This window comes from Poecile atricapillus, chromosome 1, assembly GCF_030490865.1.
Source record: "Poecile atricapillus isolate bPoeAtr1 chromosome 1, bPoeAtr1.hap1, whole genome shotgun sequence".
In the NCBI taxonomy this organism is placed as follows: Eukaryota; Metazoa; Chordata; class Aves; order Passeriformes; family Paridae; genus Poecile; species Poecile atricapillus.
The window spans coordinates 59,591,711-59,608,921 of NC_081249.1; the positions used below are offsets into that span (position 1 = coordinate 59,591,711).

Below are 17,211 nucleotides of genomic sequence, written 5' to 3' on the forward strand. Positions count from 1 at the left end.
ATTCTTATGTCACTACAGAAAAGCAGTTGGTTTTTTCCCCTACCTATTCACACCCTCCTTTTAATAGCTTTGCTGAGCTGAGCCCATTCCACTCAATTCAAGAGAAAATCACTCCCTTTCTTGCTGGATTAGTTTTCTGCTGTTCTAACATTGATGAATTAGCTCAACAGCAGATGAGAAAAACCTGCTCAAAAGACATGCAGAAGGTCTAGGCCAGGAGCACAAGAAGAGAGAAACAGGCAGGTCATACCCCTTTGGCAGCAAGGCCCCAAGCAATGCAAACCTTCTTGTGCAGCTTCATCCCCCTTTGTGTTCTTTTCTTGTGACATGACATCCCAAAAGGCTGTGAGATTGCTTGACCATCTTTAAGAGAAACAACAGGAAGGGCACAAGAGCACCTTTAGCCTTTGGTTATTTTGCCTGTGTTCCTCAGAAAATGGACAGATTCAAGCCTAACCTCAAGCACCTTTTGCCCCTAAACCAGATTGTGCTATAGAAAAAGCACCAGTGCTTGGTGGGGATGTGTGTGGTACAGGTAGGGTTGATCATATGTGATTGAACAAAAGAGATTTGACATCAGCTGCAGAGCCAGGTCCTTGTCTTTTTGGCTGTGAGCTGTGCCTAGTCACGTCCACTTTCTGCCTTGCATCCATTGTCTTTCCTCCTGCTCGTGCTATTGACGTCACACCCTCGTATCTCCTTGTCCCCTATTTTTTAACCTCGCTTTCCATCTGTGTCACCATGGTCTTTAAAAAGGATTGTTTGTAGACACTTTTATTAGCAGAAAGAAAAACAGAGGAAGACCACAGAGAGGAGGAAGCCACAGAATAAATAACAATTGAACTTTGCCATGAGAACTTCTTTTGATTCACTGCAAAAATAAATAAATGCCTCCATATCAGCCGGTAAGGAGAGGTGGACAAATCTGTTTTATTGTCTAGAACATTGTTTTTCTCATTTTGAATCTTGCAGAAGCAATGACAGCATGTCTGAAAATGTCAAAAAGTTTCAGAGATGTTTTTTCTTACCTTTCCCTGACTCTTCTAAATATTTTCATCAGCACACAAACATAATCATAACTGCTGACGCATTCTCATGGAATAGCACCTGATGTCTGTTTTCAGTATGTCTGGCCATAACTAAATACGACAGAGTCTTCCCCAGTGAGTATTTAACAGAACTGGTATTTTAGCTGCTCAGACAGCTTACATTTAAAACGAGCAAGAGACAGCACAAGAGCAACACTCCGCAGCTATGGCATCTATAAACATCAGGTTTGCTTGTCTTCAGGACAAGTGCTAGGATCCTCCTCCTAAGAAGGAAAGCACTCCATGGAGAACACCCTGGCTGATGAACCTGGGGCCGTGACTCCCTCTGCCTGAACACTCCCTGCGTGTCCCCTGCCACCTGCTCTTCTCCTCGGGTCATCCTCTGGAATTACCTGGCCCAGCTGCCCCCACGGCGGTGCCCGCTGCTCACCAATGTCCGGAGCAGGGCAATAACCACAGACAGACGCCAGCCCAGTGCCGTGGCGATGGGAAGGAAGGGGATCTCGGGGGTGGCCGAGCAGCGCTGCTGTTGCATGCAAAGCCTCGGGCGCTCGCTGCAAGCGAGCTGCCGTCTCCTCGTCGCGCTGTGTGCCCCGTCCTGCTGGCAGTCATGGGGCTGGGCAAGGCTGACCCAGTCCTGCGTTCCCGTGACGATCCCTCCTTGCAGCCGGCTCTGGCTGCCGCAGCAGAGCCCGGCCGGCAGCCGGCGCTGGGCTGAGCGCAGCGCGACCCTGCCCGAGGAGCCGCACTCCCTCTGAGGGGCGGCCACGGGCGGCATTCCTGGCTGGCGCTGGCGCTGGCGCTGGGACACCCGGCCCGGAGCACCTGCACCGCCCGGGGCCGCCCCCGGCCCGCCCCTCCCGGCCCCGCCGCTATAAGAGGCTCGGCAGCGGGGCCGGGCGCTCCGGCTGGCGGCGGGAGGCGGCAGCGGCGCTGGGGCATCTCCGCCCGCCGCCATGAAGTCTCCTCCAGCCCAGCGCCCGGCGGTGCAAGGTGGGAGAGGCTGGCGGGACCCCTCCTCTTCCCCCCCATCTCTTCTCTCCCATCTCTTCCCTCCCTTCTCTTCTCTCCCTTCTCTTCTCTCCCTTCTCTTCCCTCCCATCTCTTCCCTCCCTTTCCCTCTGCCGGGGTGTGGGCGCGGGGGGCGGGCGGGTCAGGGTCGGGTCGGGCAGGTCCGGTCCGGTTCTGACGCCGCTGCCGCCGCCCTGCAGCGCCGGGGGAGGACGGCGGGGGCCTGGCGGAGGCGCTGGGCGAGTTCGACGCGGTGCTGGCCGAGTTCTCCTGCCCCGCCGGCCGGCGCCGCTTCTTCTACGGCGAGCACCTGGAGCGCATGAAGCGGCGGAGCAGCGCCAGCGTCAGCGACAGCAGCGGCCTCAGCGACTCCGAGAGTGAGTGTCCGTCTGTCCGTCCGTGCCGGCTGTGCGGGGGGCGGCCGGGAAGCGAGGCTCCAGAGCGGGCGTCACACCAGCACGTCATCCTCTTCGGGAGAGGCAGGGATCCGGGACCCCGTCTGTTTCTATAAAAGCAGCGCCTTCTCCTTTACGTTCTGGGTTTAGAAGTCACAGGGATGCATAGTCCGGCCCCGCTGGTTTTACTCGCTGAACAGAGGGGAGAGTTGCTGCAGTGGAGCCTAAAAAGCTGTCTGTGGGAGAAGGTGGGGCTGCCAGCCGGCTGCGGGACACCGGGACATCTCGGTATCTGCAGTGAAAAATGTCTCCCAGGTTCCCAGGGACTGTCCGCTGTGTCTCCAGAATCATCTGGACAGAGCGAGCGAGCCAAAACGTGCTTCCCACAACAGGTGGAAACTCACCCAGATTTCCCGTTATAGGAATGGTTATCCATCCATCCATCCATCTGGATGGACCACAGAGTTATTGCTGTTTCAGAAGTGCTGATTTTAAGCTTCCTTGTGCCCAATTACGCTAGCTAGATATCTATGGTGTGTGCAGAACATGGAACAGGAAGGGTAGGAAGCTAATTGGAGCAAGAAAATAAAGAATTGAAATTAAATTTTTTCTAGCTAATTTGGAAAGAAGTTCAACCCCTCTTACTGACTTTACTAATCAAGGAGAGAAAACATCTTTCCTCTTCCAGATAGTGAGGCTGGAAACTGCTGTTCTCTCTGAGAGCAGTAGGTCACTTTCTCAGAAGTAAGTCCTGCTAAATGCAGACTATAACCAGTTGGTTTGGATTTTGTGTTTGGTTTGTTTTTTGGTTTTTTGTTTTTTTGTGGTTTTTTTTTTTTTGTTTTTTTTGGGGTTTTTTTTTTTTTTTTGGTTTTTTTTTTTGTTCAGTTCCTAACTATATGGAAGTCTGGTGAAACTTACCTCTTTTGCAGTATTTATAATAAGACTGCTCCTCTAATATCTGTTCTGCCTCTTTATCAGTTGAGGGACTTGAGGTGCATTTCTGTTGATTTAGTGCTTAAACACTAATGCTATCTCCCTAGACTTGAGCTGTGAGAGCACAGATTCTCCACATTATCAGAGCCCTTTATTTCATCATCCAAGGATTACATGGATCATGTAATTCAATTCCTTGACAGATATTGTTTTACCTGCCCTGAACTTGGATACCTTGCCTAGCACTACCTTTGGGTTTTTTCTGTGGAAATACACACGCCAAGATGCTGTTTTTCTGTTTCATAATGTAGTGAGTGTAAAACTCCTTCAAAGAATCTCTCTACCTCCAAGGTGGATTTCAAACCGTGTGCCAAATTTAGACTGAACATTTTTCTTTTGGATGGCTGAGGTTGTGTAAGGTGAAGTCCGCCTTTACTGAGTCAAACTGGCAGCCCTAGTGCTACTACTTCTTGTGCAGTCTGTATTGGTGTGATTTGTCAACCTCTCACATACACTTATTGTGTCTCACAATTGAGACACTTGTAATGACAGACCAAAATAATCTACTGTTGAGAAAATTATAAAAACCCCAACCCTGTATCTAGAACTTATTCTTCTTCTGTGAAGAAATCCTAAGTAACTACAGATAGTTATCTGCTATGGTTCAAAAAACTTTAATCTTGAAAACTGCCTGAAATTGCTCTGTTAGAATTGGCAAGAAGGATCTTTGGAGGAAGGTTACAGTGCTCTCTGGCATGGCAGAAGGCCTGGTGAGAAAACAGCATGCTCATGTAAACAGGCAGATCACATCTTCAGGAAAATATGGAAAATAAAAATCTGTGTGACAAATCCACATGGATTTAGTCTGAAGACAGTAGTGGGGTAGTAGGATAGAGAGGGTCTGATGGCTCTATACAAAGTCCTCAAAGATCTTGTATGAGGAATTTGTCAAATTTTCAAATCCTGTCCCATGGCTGAGTCCTTCCCTTGGTGGTGCATCATGTGAAAGGTGGCTCTGGAGAACCTGAAATCACTGCCTTCTGGACACTGGCATATAGGGCACCAGGAGGGTGCACCAGAGTCTGTGAGGACATATTTAAGGGAAAGGAAACAAAACCAGCCAGCTCTGTTTGTGACTCAGGAAAGGCCAGGTAAAACACTTCTTAAAGAAGTCACTCAGTGCAGTCAACTTTTTGTTTTGAAGTTAGAGTAGGATTGGAGAGGAATTGTGGATTTATGAAGAGCTCCCTTTATAACACAGGCTCTAGTGTCTGATGTAATCCAGCTACACTCCCTACATCTATTTTAAGAATAAACGCAGGGAGTTGCCTACTTACCCAGGTTCTTCTGGTTCAAACTCAAGTATTTCTTGAGTTTATTTTCCCTTTGATTTCTGCAATTTAGTGTTAGCCAGTATAGTGCTGAATTCATGACTTCGTTCTTCCTGTGATAAGGCTTAGGTTAAAATACCACTGCAGAATCAAGGGGCAACTGGGCTGAAAGAGTTAAGTTCTGATAACACGAATCTTTAAAAGCCATATTATCTGCAGGTTGTTTGCATGATCATCTTGTTCCTGAAGGTTCTTTACATCTTTGAAAAATCCTGTTATCCAGTGCCAAGACTATTGCAAGTACACTTTATCAGGTGTGTATAGAACAGTTCAGACTATTGTGTTTCAGTGCTATCTGTTGTTTGCTGTTCAATCTAATCCTCCTAACTGATGTGGTGTGGCTGAAGGTTAGGCATATGTATCTTTTGGCCACTCCTGCAGTGATATCTTTCCATTCAGGGATGGAACTGTAAGGGGAGGAAACATTTTAAACTGTTGTGACTGTTTGTTTCAGTGTCCCCGAATCAGCCTTAAATTCAGTGTCATGAGAAGCTACCAACAGATACCAAGTGGTTGTACTTGAGCAATACTGCTTAGCAGGGTAAGGAAAACCTTTACTCTCCTGGGGTTTGCCATGAGCATGAGCCCATTTAATTTAACAGAAAAGTTTGCAAAAGATCTCTGTCAATGCAGTTAATCCTGCAAATATTCTGTTATCCTTAAAATCTCCTGAGGGAGCTAGCTCCAAAAATACTGCTTTAAATTCTTATATTACATATTTCTGCCTCTTGAGAAAAGGTAGGGTTTTGTGTGAAAAACGGGTGAAACAGTACTTTGTTCTCCCACATCTTGTCCTGTCATTTGCCCAAATGATCTTTGGACGAGGTCTGGCTTGGCTGTGGTGAAGCCTTGTTGGCAGCACAATGGACTCTAGAGCTCGCGGTCACGGAGAGGCTCGTGCGTGCAGATGTGCGTGATCATCTCGGCCCACGCGTATTACACGAACCACCACAGCTGACTGGGTCAGTGCTGGAAATCATGATGCAATGCTGAGCTACTCCAGCATTCCAGAGCTTCTGGACTGTGAGTGAGTTGTGACTGGAACCAGTTATGTTTCAGCTTGATGTATTCAAACGAATTGGAGTCTAGCAGCTTCATTCTTTAGGTTATTAACTGTGCTGGGGCTTCTAAGCTGAGGAATACTTTATAACTCTTTGCTATTCACCACGTATCTTGGCTGTGATAAAGGAGGATTTGTGCTAGAGAGTGCTGTGCTGGCAGAAGCTGCTAGTGTAGATGCAGCTGTATTAATGAACTTACAGACAGCATTGTCTCCTTGTGTCAGAATAAGCTTGCAAAGAAGAGTGCAGGCTCGCCTGTGTAATGCATGCCCAGCCAGTGCACAGTGCCAGTACAGTATATGGCAGTGTCAGGACAGTCTTCCAAGTTTAGGCTTAGGATAATGAATGGGAAGCTAGATTTTGAGAGGTTGTGGGAAGTGCTTTATTGTTTCTTGGGCCAAAGTTACAATAACACTGAAAAGCTACATCATAATCTGTTCTGCTGCCAGAAATGTTGGACACTTGTAGTTCCATGTGTTCTTGAGGCAGGTTCAGCTTCCTGCCTCTCAGTTAAATGCATTGCAAAAATAAGTTCATTAATTCAATTCTTGTGCTCATACAGACAGCAGTGTTTCTTTGTAGTTATTTTTTTAGTGGTAAGTAAATGGTTTCTGAGCAATGCCTCATGGCTTTTAAACACAAGAAAGAAATCCTGAGTGCATTTAGAACTCTTAGTTTTATGATTTTAAAATTAAGTAGGTGCAGGGGTTGAGCAAGATCTTTTAACACTCAGTGCTTTGTGTAGTGCCAGCACTTGTGTTTATATGGATGTGGCTGTGGATGTCTCCATGTGCTCATGCTAATGCCTAGGCTGTCCAGAGATGAAGCATCAGCCACTGTTAGTACTGCAGCACTCACCCCAAAAAACTTGTTTACACTATCAGTCTATGTAACCATAAAGAAGGCAACAGAAATTATTGAAGATGTAAAATATTTTCCAAATGCTTAAGTAGTCTGGGACTATCAGACAAAAAAGAGATGTTTTGGGTAGGGACAAGACAGTCTTCTGGAGAATCCTAAGTGACATTAGGAAAGTGACTGCTACCTCACCAGTATGAGGAAATCAAGTTAAATTAGCGTGTTTCAAAGAAATGAGGTGTTATTTCTTTCATGAGCAGTTAAAGATATTGCCTTAAGGTATTATTGATATTACAAGTTCACGTACTCAAAGGTAACTTGATAAAATCCCAGCAGGAGGGATGGGGCCATTGGAGACTGCTTGGGCTGGTGCCACTGCTGTGTCAGGAAAGACACTGGTGTGTGCATTGAGAGCACTTGGTTGAGCTCATCCTGCAGCTATCACTGTGTGGCTGCACCACTCTAAAGCTCCTCTACAGGCATCTGCAGTGAGTTGTTGTGAGAGACAGGATGTGAAGTAGATGAACCTTTGGTCTCTGCAGCAAATGCCAGCCTTGTAACATAAAAAGGAGGTAGATTGTGTCTGTGAACTTCCAATGGCTTGCCTCAAACAAGAGGACAATAAAATGCTTATAAGAAAAAAAAAAAGTGAAGTGAGACTCTTCTGGAGAAAGTCCCTTTTATTAAATGATCTGAGAGATAAACTTATTACATTACTGGTATGTTCAAGAGGAAGAAAAAATTGAAGTTTCAGGTGCATAGCCTTCTCCACAGGTATTTCAGTGTGCTGAGAAATGCACATTTTCATAGGATTTCCCATTCTTGTCACTCCAGCACACCCACTGCCCTTACTCATTAGAAATGAAAATTAGTTGAGGGTAGTCTGGAGTTGGAAACTGCCTCATAGCTCGTAAGCATGGAGGGGAGTGGGAAGGTCAGCTTTGTATGTAATGAGAAGACATGCTTGTACATCTGGATTTCAGGCTTCCTAGAGCACTTCCCTATAGCTATGTAATTTGAAATCCTTTAAATGATGCTTAGATGTGTCAGTAGAGAAAAGGTGTCATTTTTTGGTCAGTATTGGAACAGATGTTTGTTAGCTAGGCAAAATCCCCACAAAAATAAACAATGCAGCCAAGAGTAACTGTGGTGATGGTGATGGTAAAAATGAACACTGTCTTTGGGGGCTGGAACATACGCATTGTGAAACAGGCTTTTTGTATCATAAATATTTCTCACTTCTACTGGTGACATTACAATTTCCAGATTTTTTGTTCTGTTTTTTTAGCAAGTAGGCTATGTTCTGTTAGGAATTACTTGTGCAGCCTGCTCATTAAGGGCTGAGTTCCTGTTTTATAATGAATTCATGGTTTGTGGACACTTGAGTGGGCTTGTGAAGCTTCTCTCTGAAAGCTTTAGAGATGGGCTTTAAACTTTTCCCCTAAAACTTTCCCCACTGAAAACTGCAGTAAAAATTTTACCAACTCCAGTGCTCTTCAAAATTGTATCTTGAGCCATGGTACTAGAAAGAGCATGATATTAAAGAAGCTGCACATCTGAACTTTTCCGTCGTCTGTTTTAAAATGAAAAATTTGAGGTTTTCCTCCTTCAGTCCATTACTGTCAAGAGCCTTTCAATTACTCATTTCATGGGGGCATTTCTATATTTACATGGTGTTGCCATGGTTTATTTTGTGGTTTAACCATATACTGGAACAGTAAAGTTGTACTAACTACAGATTACTTTGCCAAAGTAAAAGATACCCATATTTATTCTTGCCCCCTAATTTTGCAGTGTAGCTTGACTGATGTAAATCAACTCACTGATAAAACTCTCAGATTTTAAGGCTTTTTTTTTTTTAAGAGGCTATTTGAATTTTGTTATTTTTTAAACAGCTGAAGTGACAGAGTTTATATATATAAACACAGGGACTAGAATCAAGGTACAAAGTGAAAAATAAGTAATGAATTACAAACTTGTGGTGGGAGAGAAGGAGCTGGATGAGGAAGGACGGCAGCAATGAGATCCCTGGCATCAGCCCCTGGTTATTGGGTTGCAGAGGATGTTGTATTTTTCTGGCAGTGGAACTTTTCCAAGGGCCATTATTGGAGGTGAATGAGCAAATCTTGGCTTTGGCAGCTGGTAGAGAGCAAAGATTGAAGTGTCCTTTTCCCAGAGCTTTCTGCCCTACAGCCACACTTTGCCAAAGAGGATATTTTTCTGTGGTGGATGTCATAAGTATTTTTTAACAGTACCTTGTTTTCAGCAGTTATGGTGACCTTGCTGGTGGAGTCAATGCATTCCTCCTTACATCACTAGAATTTCTGATGCTTGGCGGCATGAATAAGCCACAGTCAGTAGCTAAAGTATATTTTTGCTTTGAGAAAGATAAATGTCGATATTTTCCTGAAACTATTACAACCCATCAGAAGATAACACTGTTATGTGAAAACACTTCACCTTTTGAAACTGGAAGGAAAACATTCAGAGATTTAAAGCAACAGTTTTGTCATATTTTATCTTTGCCCAGTTGTAAATATTTCCCAGCATAAGGTTTATGGAAGCCAGTATGAAATAACATTTTCTCATGTTAACCCAGCCTTGCCACATTTGGTGTCTGGGTGTTAGGAGTAGAGATTTGACATTAAAAATAAACTCAGATTTACAACCATAGTTCTCTGTGTTTTTTATTAGTTCAATGAGCTCTAAAACCTTTAAAATATGAACTAATTTGGAAATTCTTGTTCCCTTCTTTTCAAATAAATAGCCTGAAAAGTGTTTTATCTTTGGTCTCTTCTGTCAGTGTTTCAGTGAATTACAGTCTTGGCTACAGCTCTGTTTGAGTGAGCTATTACAAGTTACTTGGCTTTTTTGGTGATGGTGGGGGTTTTGTCCTGAACAGCTAGAATTTTCCATTCTGTGTTTTAGTCACTGGGGTTTGCATCTTGGCTGAAAAAAATGTGGCCTTAGTAGGTAATTGTTCTGTAAACTCATTTCAGAGGAAATTTGCCATACCTTTAATGGAGAGAAAGTATCAACTTAATGTACAGGGTTCATGTGTAGTACAGCACTGGTGACACACATCTTTACAGAACACTAACAGGTTTCTTTCACCCTTAGGTTATTTTTTAATTTTTTTTTCTGTTTTTAGGAGCTAATTTTAAAACAGCTTATCTTTTTTCACCATTTTTCTGTCTAAAATTATCTCATTTCTGCATCGTATTCACCAAGTCTTCCATGTATTTGAAGTTTCAAGTACCTTGGTTTTGATCTGCTGAAGTTTAGAGAGAACAGCACTTCTTGAGAGTGAGGATGATAAAGAAATTGCAATCAGAGGGTAGTTTGAAGAAGCATACCCGCCTCTATAAACAAGAAATTCCAAGTGGGGGCTGACCAAGTGGCAACAGGTCCCAGGTGTCAGTCACGCCATCGCTCATGTTTGGGTGGCACTGAGGGTCACACGTGTTTGCCAGAACAGGATCTGAGATGATGGCAGAGGAAACTGAAAGATCCAACACAGTGGTGGGCCAAAATGCATGAGACAGAGGAAAGTATTCCAGGCTGAAGCTTTTCCCCTGAGGCTTTTCAGTGTGTATTGTAACAGAGGTGAGCTTGGAAGCTGGCACAGAACAAACAAGCACAGAACAGCTTTTATGGCTGAGGAGAGATCTGAGAGGCTTTGTAGGTGCAGTGGTCTGGTCTGACTTGTCTCTGTGTCTGTATGCTCCTGTGGAAGGTGCTTTTGTGCTGGGAAGAACAGCAGGCTAGAGGAGGTGGGGTGTGGGCACACACTCTTCTTCCCAAAGACAGCTGAACGTGAGGCAAGGGAGTGAGACCTCCTGCAAGAGGATGGTCTCAGTGTCTGCTGTCTGGAGACATCCAGATGTTCAGTGGAGGTGTAGATGTGCAGATCTTGGCAGGGCAAGCTGTGGTCCTGCCCCCTTTTGCCAATTCATCAAGCCACCCTTAGTTTAGCTAAAGCAGTCCTCTCCTGGCACAGCAAATGGGACAGGCATCCAAGGAATGTGACAATTCTCTCTTGAGTGGACTTGGTGCTGCAGTGCAGCCACCTCCCAGGCTGTGGCTCCAGGGACAAGTGCTGTGTGTGCTGCAGGGAGCAGAACTGCTGGCCTCAATGGCAAGCAGTGGTAGTCACCACGCCGTATATGAAGACATACCTTGATGTCCTAGGCAATGTGCCAAGTACATGGAGACCATGGTCATGTTTGCATCACAGTGGTGCCTTTTTGTAGAGCTGCAGTTTTCAGACCACTGGCTTGAAGCTGCAGGACCAGCAATTTTAGTGTCTCTAGCAGGATGACAATGCCTCCTTCCAGTGGAGCCAGGATTAATACATTGGGTGCCCTGTAGTAAAGATGCTTTTCGAGATTAAGGCCTCCTCTAAAATATGAGAACATCAAAATGGTACTGGGGCCATTTCTGTTCCTTTCCAGGACATATAAGGCTTCCTTTGAAAGATCACCTAAAATAAGATTGTAGGATGTTTTGTGTACCAGTGTACTGCTTTGTGAACTCCAGACAGTCACAGAATAAAATAATTAAAAATGCCATACCTAAAGCAACAGAGTAACGTGATAAGTGGGTGAGAGTGATGTGAGTAATGGGGAAAGGGGTGCACTTGCTTTGGGGATAAAGGACAACATTAAATATAGTCTTTATCCTGGGGGGCTGTCCTTGTCCTGGAGTGATCTATTCAGGGTTTTTTGGTAACTTTTGAAAAATTGAGGTAACAGAATTTCCCAGAACATTGTGAATTAGGCAGGTCCTAGCAGGTCTAATTTTGCTGATGTGGGATAATCATAATTTCTGTTTAATTTTTCAAATGGTGCTGACTTCAGGGCAAGCTAACACTTTCCTTACTGGGGATGAGGATTGAGACTAGGGCTGCTTTCTTTTTAATAGTAAGAGTGGGAACAGAAACCTTCAAACAATAAAGGATTTATTTATTCACTTTTCTGGTTTTGGAGACTTTGAGTTCTACAGACTTTGAAGTCTGTTTAGGAAAAGCTGCATTTTGGGTTTCAATTATATTGCAAGCTTGCAGAAGGTGTCAAATTTACTTTATAATGCTGCTCTTTTACAGGTGCAGATTCCCTCTACAGAAATAGTTTCAGTCTCAGTGATGAAAAGCTCAACTCTTCAACTGCATCTACTCCAAGCTTGCCGTCCCCTTCAGTAACTCCTTGTAAAGGTATCTTAATTTTAATTGTTGGCATTTCTTCCTAATCCTCAATTATATGGGCTTCTTGCTGGGAACCAGGATTCACGTTTGCATGGACTTTTTTTTTTTTTTGTGTTTTGGGGTTTTTTTCTCTTATTTTTTTTGTGTTGTTGTTGTTTTTGGTTTTTTGGTTTTATTTTAATGACAACAAAACTAAGGATTACTGTTGTGCACACTACAGCTGCAATTATTGCTGTCTTGATTGTAAATGGCAATAGCATTCTGTATCTGCACTTGTCAGGTGGCCTGGAAATTCTCTTGGTTTTGAAACACTGAGCTCAAAAATTAGTTTTCTGGCTTATAAGGATTAATTATTAACTTGGTTACTTCTTTACTGAAGCAGCTCAGTGGCTTAAGTGTCCCATTTTTCTATAAAAATGCTTAGCCCGAATGCAGGGGCAGAGGGACTCCTCTGAAGCCATATACTGCCATTTAACACCATTGCTCAGATCCATACAGACCTCTCACAGTGCTTACACAAGCCATGTATCAGCAATTCCTTCCTCCTTTGAAGTTCTGCTGTTTCAGAGAGGTTTCTGTCTTGCAGCTGATCTGACTTCCTAGGACAGTGTTTCATTCATGTTAACTTGGATTAGCTCTGGAGCAGACATATCAATAAGTGAACACTCATACATGTGTAGCACATGGTGCTTTTGTTACAACTACTCTCCTCAGCTGTGTGTTCAATAGCCTTTCATGCTTTCATATCTTTTCCACAGTGACCAGTCATAAAAAAACAAAGTAAGTGCTTTCTTTTCAATTAGTGGTATATTAGGGAGAAATAATTAGTAACGGTTTCTCTGAAGTAGCAAAAAAAGAGCTCAGTTAAACTGACAGGAAATATTTGGCAAAGAATTACACTAAAGGACAAGGTGTTCTTCATGATGAGAAGACAGAAGGAGTTGGAACTGACTTGGAAAAGACCTCAGAAATGAGATAAAGAAGCAACTTGCTGTAAAACTACATTGAATGGAACCAGTGGTGTTTCCAGTAGTGGGAAATTTGGTGGATGTTTGTGTATGGACCAAGATCAAAGCATCTGTCAGCACAGCAAACCTGTGATACTGACATGATTTTAAAGGGCTGAGATTTGAGTAGGACTGGGAGCTCATTGGGATTGGTTAGGGGCATGCATACAGCATCTGAAGAGATGAAACAGGAAAGGTGGCCACAGTAGCAAAGACATGGATCAGTTGATATGTATCTTTTATTCTTCACTGCAACCCCTTCTTTTTAAGGAGACTACAGAAAGTATTCCTTTGTGTTGCTTCTGTCAAATAGAAAATTATGAAAGCTAGAATTTCAGTTCACTCTCCCATGTTCTCTAAGTGCTTTTGGACATTGCAGCAACTATACTGAGCTTTGCTGATGATAATGCACAGCATGTTTGGTACCCCTGCAAATTATTTGGAGGCTCGTACATTCCTAGAGTTTCTTCTAGCCAGAGAAAATATCATGCCTAAGTATTGACCCTTATTTTGCAGCAAAGCTTGGAGACACAAAAGAACTGGAGGACTTCATTGCTGATCTTGACAGAACTCTAGAAAGTGAGTAGATTTTTTTATTAGTTGCTTGCATCTCACTTGGTACTTGCTACAAAGAGTGTTGAAAACCAATCTGTAGGGAAAGAGGGAAGGGAAAAATACAAATAGTTTCTATAATGTTGGGTTCCTTTTAGTTTTCTAGTCCTGTGGATAAGATCTGGATAAGAACTAAACTAAAGTCCTGTGGATCATTATCTGAATAAGAACAGACTAAATTCAGACTGCCTGTATGTTCAAGTTTAGCCTGTGTGACAAAGGCTGAACTCAATGAATCCCTGGTCCCACCTCTGAGTCAGCTGCAATTCACCCCTGTCAGGGCCATCCTGTCAAGGATCCCTCCTTGACAGTGGATCAATAAATAAACATCAGTTTCTTAAATACTCAAAACTCAGTTTAAAAACTGTTGATCTATTTCTTCATTATAAAACTAAGTAACTGGAGGAGTATCCTTAGGTGAGGAAAAAACGTTTTGTTCTAGACTTTGCTTTATGAAAGAATTAAGGAGCACATATCTGTATCTGTTGACTTAATGTCAAAATCCTGTTTGTGATTGCCTTTACCAGGAATGGAATATGGATCACTTTTTCTTCCACTATCTAGAAATTGTATCTTTCAGCTACAGTAATGAATTCCTCATTATGATTTTTAAAGAAAAACAAACAAAAATCTGGCCACCTATTGCCAACCATGTCCTCTGCCTATTCCTTTTGCTTCATCCTCTTCTGTTGTGGACATAATACCATTTCTTTTGTGTTTCAGGTTGAAGTTTTTTTTTGTGTGGAACTAGGCTATAGAGCCCAAACCAACAAGTTGTAGGACTAGACCTAAAAAGCAGCATAAGCAAAGCCCTCTCAAACTGTGAACTGAGAGTTTTGTGTATTCATTAGGTATTTTCCCTTCCCTGTATTTCTTGAAGATGTGGACTTAATTCAAGCCAGCTGCCCTTATGAGCTCCCTGCTTCCCTGCTGTCTTACTTGCACCTTAATCCTGGTTTCACTTCTCATACTTAAAATACATTTTCTAGTTTCCTGTATTCTGTCATGGATGTAAGCTTGAGCTAACTCCATCTTCACCACTGAAATTGAATTGATTGCTCTTCTGAAAAAAATCCAAGTTTTAGAAGGTTTGCGTGGGACAATGAAAGGCCAAACAGCTAAATATTTCCACTGCCGTATCTTGCACAGCCACGTGGCAGCTCTAAAGGGGCTGCCTATTATATGTAGGTTTTATTTTTCCCTTGCAAAAATACATCAAAGGTGAAGGCAGGAACTACCACCTGCTCTAGTGGTTTTGTGCTTTTATTTTTGGTGTGACTTTTTTATTATTTTTTAGATTTTTAAATTTATTTTTATTTATCCTAACTAGACAAATCTCCAGTGATCTCAGCAGAGTTTCATTTGTACAGGACCACTGTACAGTGAGGAAGAAGTCCAACTTCCATCTGGTATTTATCATCACATTTTTGAGGAGTTGTAGGTATGCTTGAGGTTACACAGAACTTTGTACAGATACCTTTTCAAGCCTAATGCACTTGTTAGAACAGTACTTGCCTTGTCATTTTTGCACATCAGCATTTCAGCTTTCATGTTAACTTAAAAAAAACCATGTAATTTGGCTTATCAGGCAGTCTAGCAAGCTGGGCACAGGCAAGTGTCTGATATGTCAACAACATGTGATCTTATTTAATAGAGAACTAAATGATCTTTCTTGTTCTGTATTTTCAGGTATGTAAAATGAATTTTCAGCATTGTGCTTGCATGTGAATGTCCTCTGAAGGATAAGTGACATCAATCACTGAGAACTGCTGCCCTTGTCTGATAACTTTGCTCCCCAAGATATCCTCTGAACATAACCTTTGTGAACTCCTACAAGTATTTAACTGGCAACATTGGTGGTTTTTATTTTTATTTTTTTTTCACTTTGCAGCAGATGGAATAAGATAACTTAAATGTTAGAGCTGTATTTTGCTTTAAAATATAGCTTGAATTTTAATTTTAATTTAAAGTTGCTTTTATGCAAATATATTTGTAATTTTATATAGTTGAAAACTTTAATGCTTTTTTCCATTATAATATATTTTTGTATGCAAATAAATCCTGAGCTGGAATCCAGATGTCTGGAAGCTTCCTATGAACGTTCAAACTCTGAAATATAAGTGCAAATTAAACTCTTATTGAAAACAACATGTTTCAAAATATCTTGATAATGGTATATTTCCTGTTAGGCAAAATTTGTTATGCTAGTTTAATGTGGTTGGTTGCTTAAATAAGAGAGCTTTGTACTCTGTAAAATTAATACAATCAGGAAAATAATAAATTTGGTCAAACTGTTACTTCAGGTTTGTGTTAATACAAATGAAATAAGACTTACTTACTGAGCATTCGAACAATAACACATATTTTAAACCCTATGTAAAAGATGGTTTCAAACTCTGATACCTTTGACATGAAGCACTCACTATTTGGAAGGTCAGACATTTTGGCTCATCAGTTTAAAGGTATGGAGGTCCTGTACCACTGAGAAATTACTTGTGTCTGGATGGTTCTAACACCAGCCCTTGGGTCTGGAACAGTCAACAACTCTGAAAAGACTTCCTGTCCATCAGTGTGCTGCTGAAAGAGGGAAGGTGGACCTGTACTTTTATGAGGAACCTGATTCTTTCCATATGCATTAGGCTCTGGGAATACCATTATGTGAGCTCTCCTCCAGCTGCTGCAGGCATTACACCTGGCTCTGCTGTCTGTGCTCTCCAGTCTGTTCAGTGAGCTGGGGCTGGGCTGGTTTGAACTCCTGCCTTATTTTGACCAAAGCTGTCTCGTGAGCAGTTGCTTGAACGGCTCAGTTATTGTGCTCCCTTGATGTGTTATCTTTGAGAGTGTCTGGAGTGTGTGGGTACCTGTGGCACAGCTACCTGCTTAGGGGACCTCAAAGGACACTTAGACCTGCCTTCTGCATCTTGGAGAAAACCTACTGTGTATCCCTAATAGGAACACCATAAGGATGTTGCAGATCTATCTCCCTGAATTTTAGATTTCCTAAAAATTTACCAAAATATTTGGGTTTTATTAAACACCACAACTTTTTTTTTTTTTTTCCCCAGTTTTATTCATTAGTAAGAAAATAAAAATTCTGAACTGGGTACATTTTTATCAGTCTGAAAGAGTCTTGAGGTTATGTGAGTTTTTTCCTTCTGTCAGGCAGTCCACAGTGTGTGGTGAAGTGTGTTCCTGGAGAAGAAACATTCCTTTCAGCATTTCCTACTGCAGGTTCTGTTGGTAAATTGTCCCTTAGACTAGAAAGGGAGTAAAATTAATTAGGAGGGTAAAGTTTCATGCTTGCAGTAGGTTAACTTTCAGATCTGTGAAAGAAATAGTTATGATTCAGGTTTGAGGCCGTGATGTCCTTCTCCTTGCTGAGACCTTCTCAGAGGCTCCTGTGTCACAGGAAGTGTAAAATTCACTGCTACTATGCTGCAAGCATACAGGGGCAATTACTGCTTTTTGTTTCCTCTGTGGAACTTGAGGGGGATGTCTGCCCCTCCTCCTCAGTTCCAGATGTGAAGGGATTCCTTTGACTGGTGTAGGACTTCTATTAAATGTGGAGACACTGTGCCTTTCAGCAGGAGCTGAGGAAAGGGGAACCGGGACAGCAGGGACAAGTTTGTGCTTCCCTTTTCAGAAACGTTCTTAGGATAAGGCATGTTTTTAAACCTGCTGGAATAGC

The 17,211-nt window shown here is 42.6% G+C and overlaps 1 protein-coding gene across 1 annotated transcript; it reads left to right on the top strand.

The window, feature by feature from the left end:
* The first annotated feature begins 1,860 nt into the window (after positions 1 to 1,860).
* On the top strand, positions 1,861 to 15,823 carry RGCC (regulator of cell cycle). The gene is made up of 5 exons (XM_058829340.1): positions 1,861 to 2,042; positions 2,261 to 2,437; positions 11,806 to 11,913; positions 13,428 to 13,490; positions 15,213 to 15,823. The coding sequence occupies exons 1-5, from the start codon at positions 2,006 to 2,008 to the stop codon at positions 15,218 to 15,220; spliced, it is 393 nt and encodes a 130-aa protein (XP_058685323.1). The 5' UTR covers positions 1,861 to 2,005; the 3' UTR covers positions 15,221 to 15,823.
* The last annotated feature ends 1,388 nt before the right edge of the window (positions 15,824 to 17,211 follow it).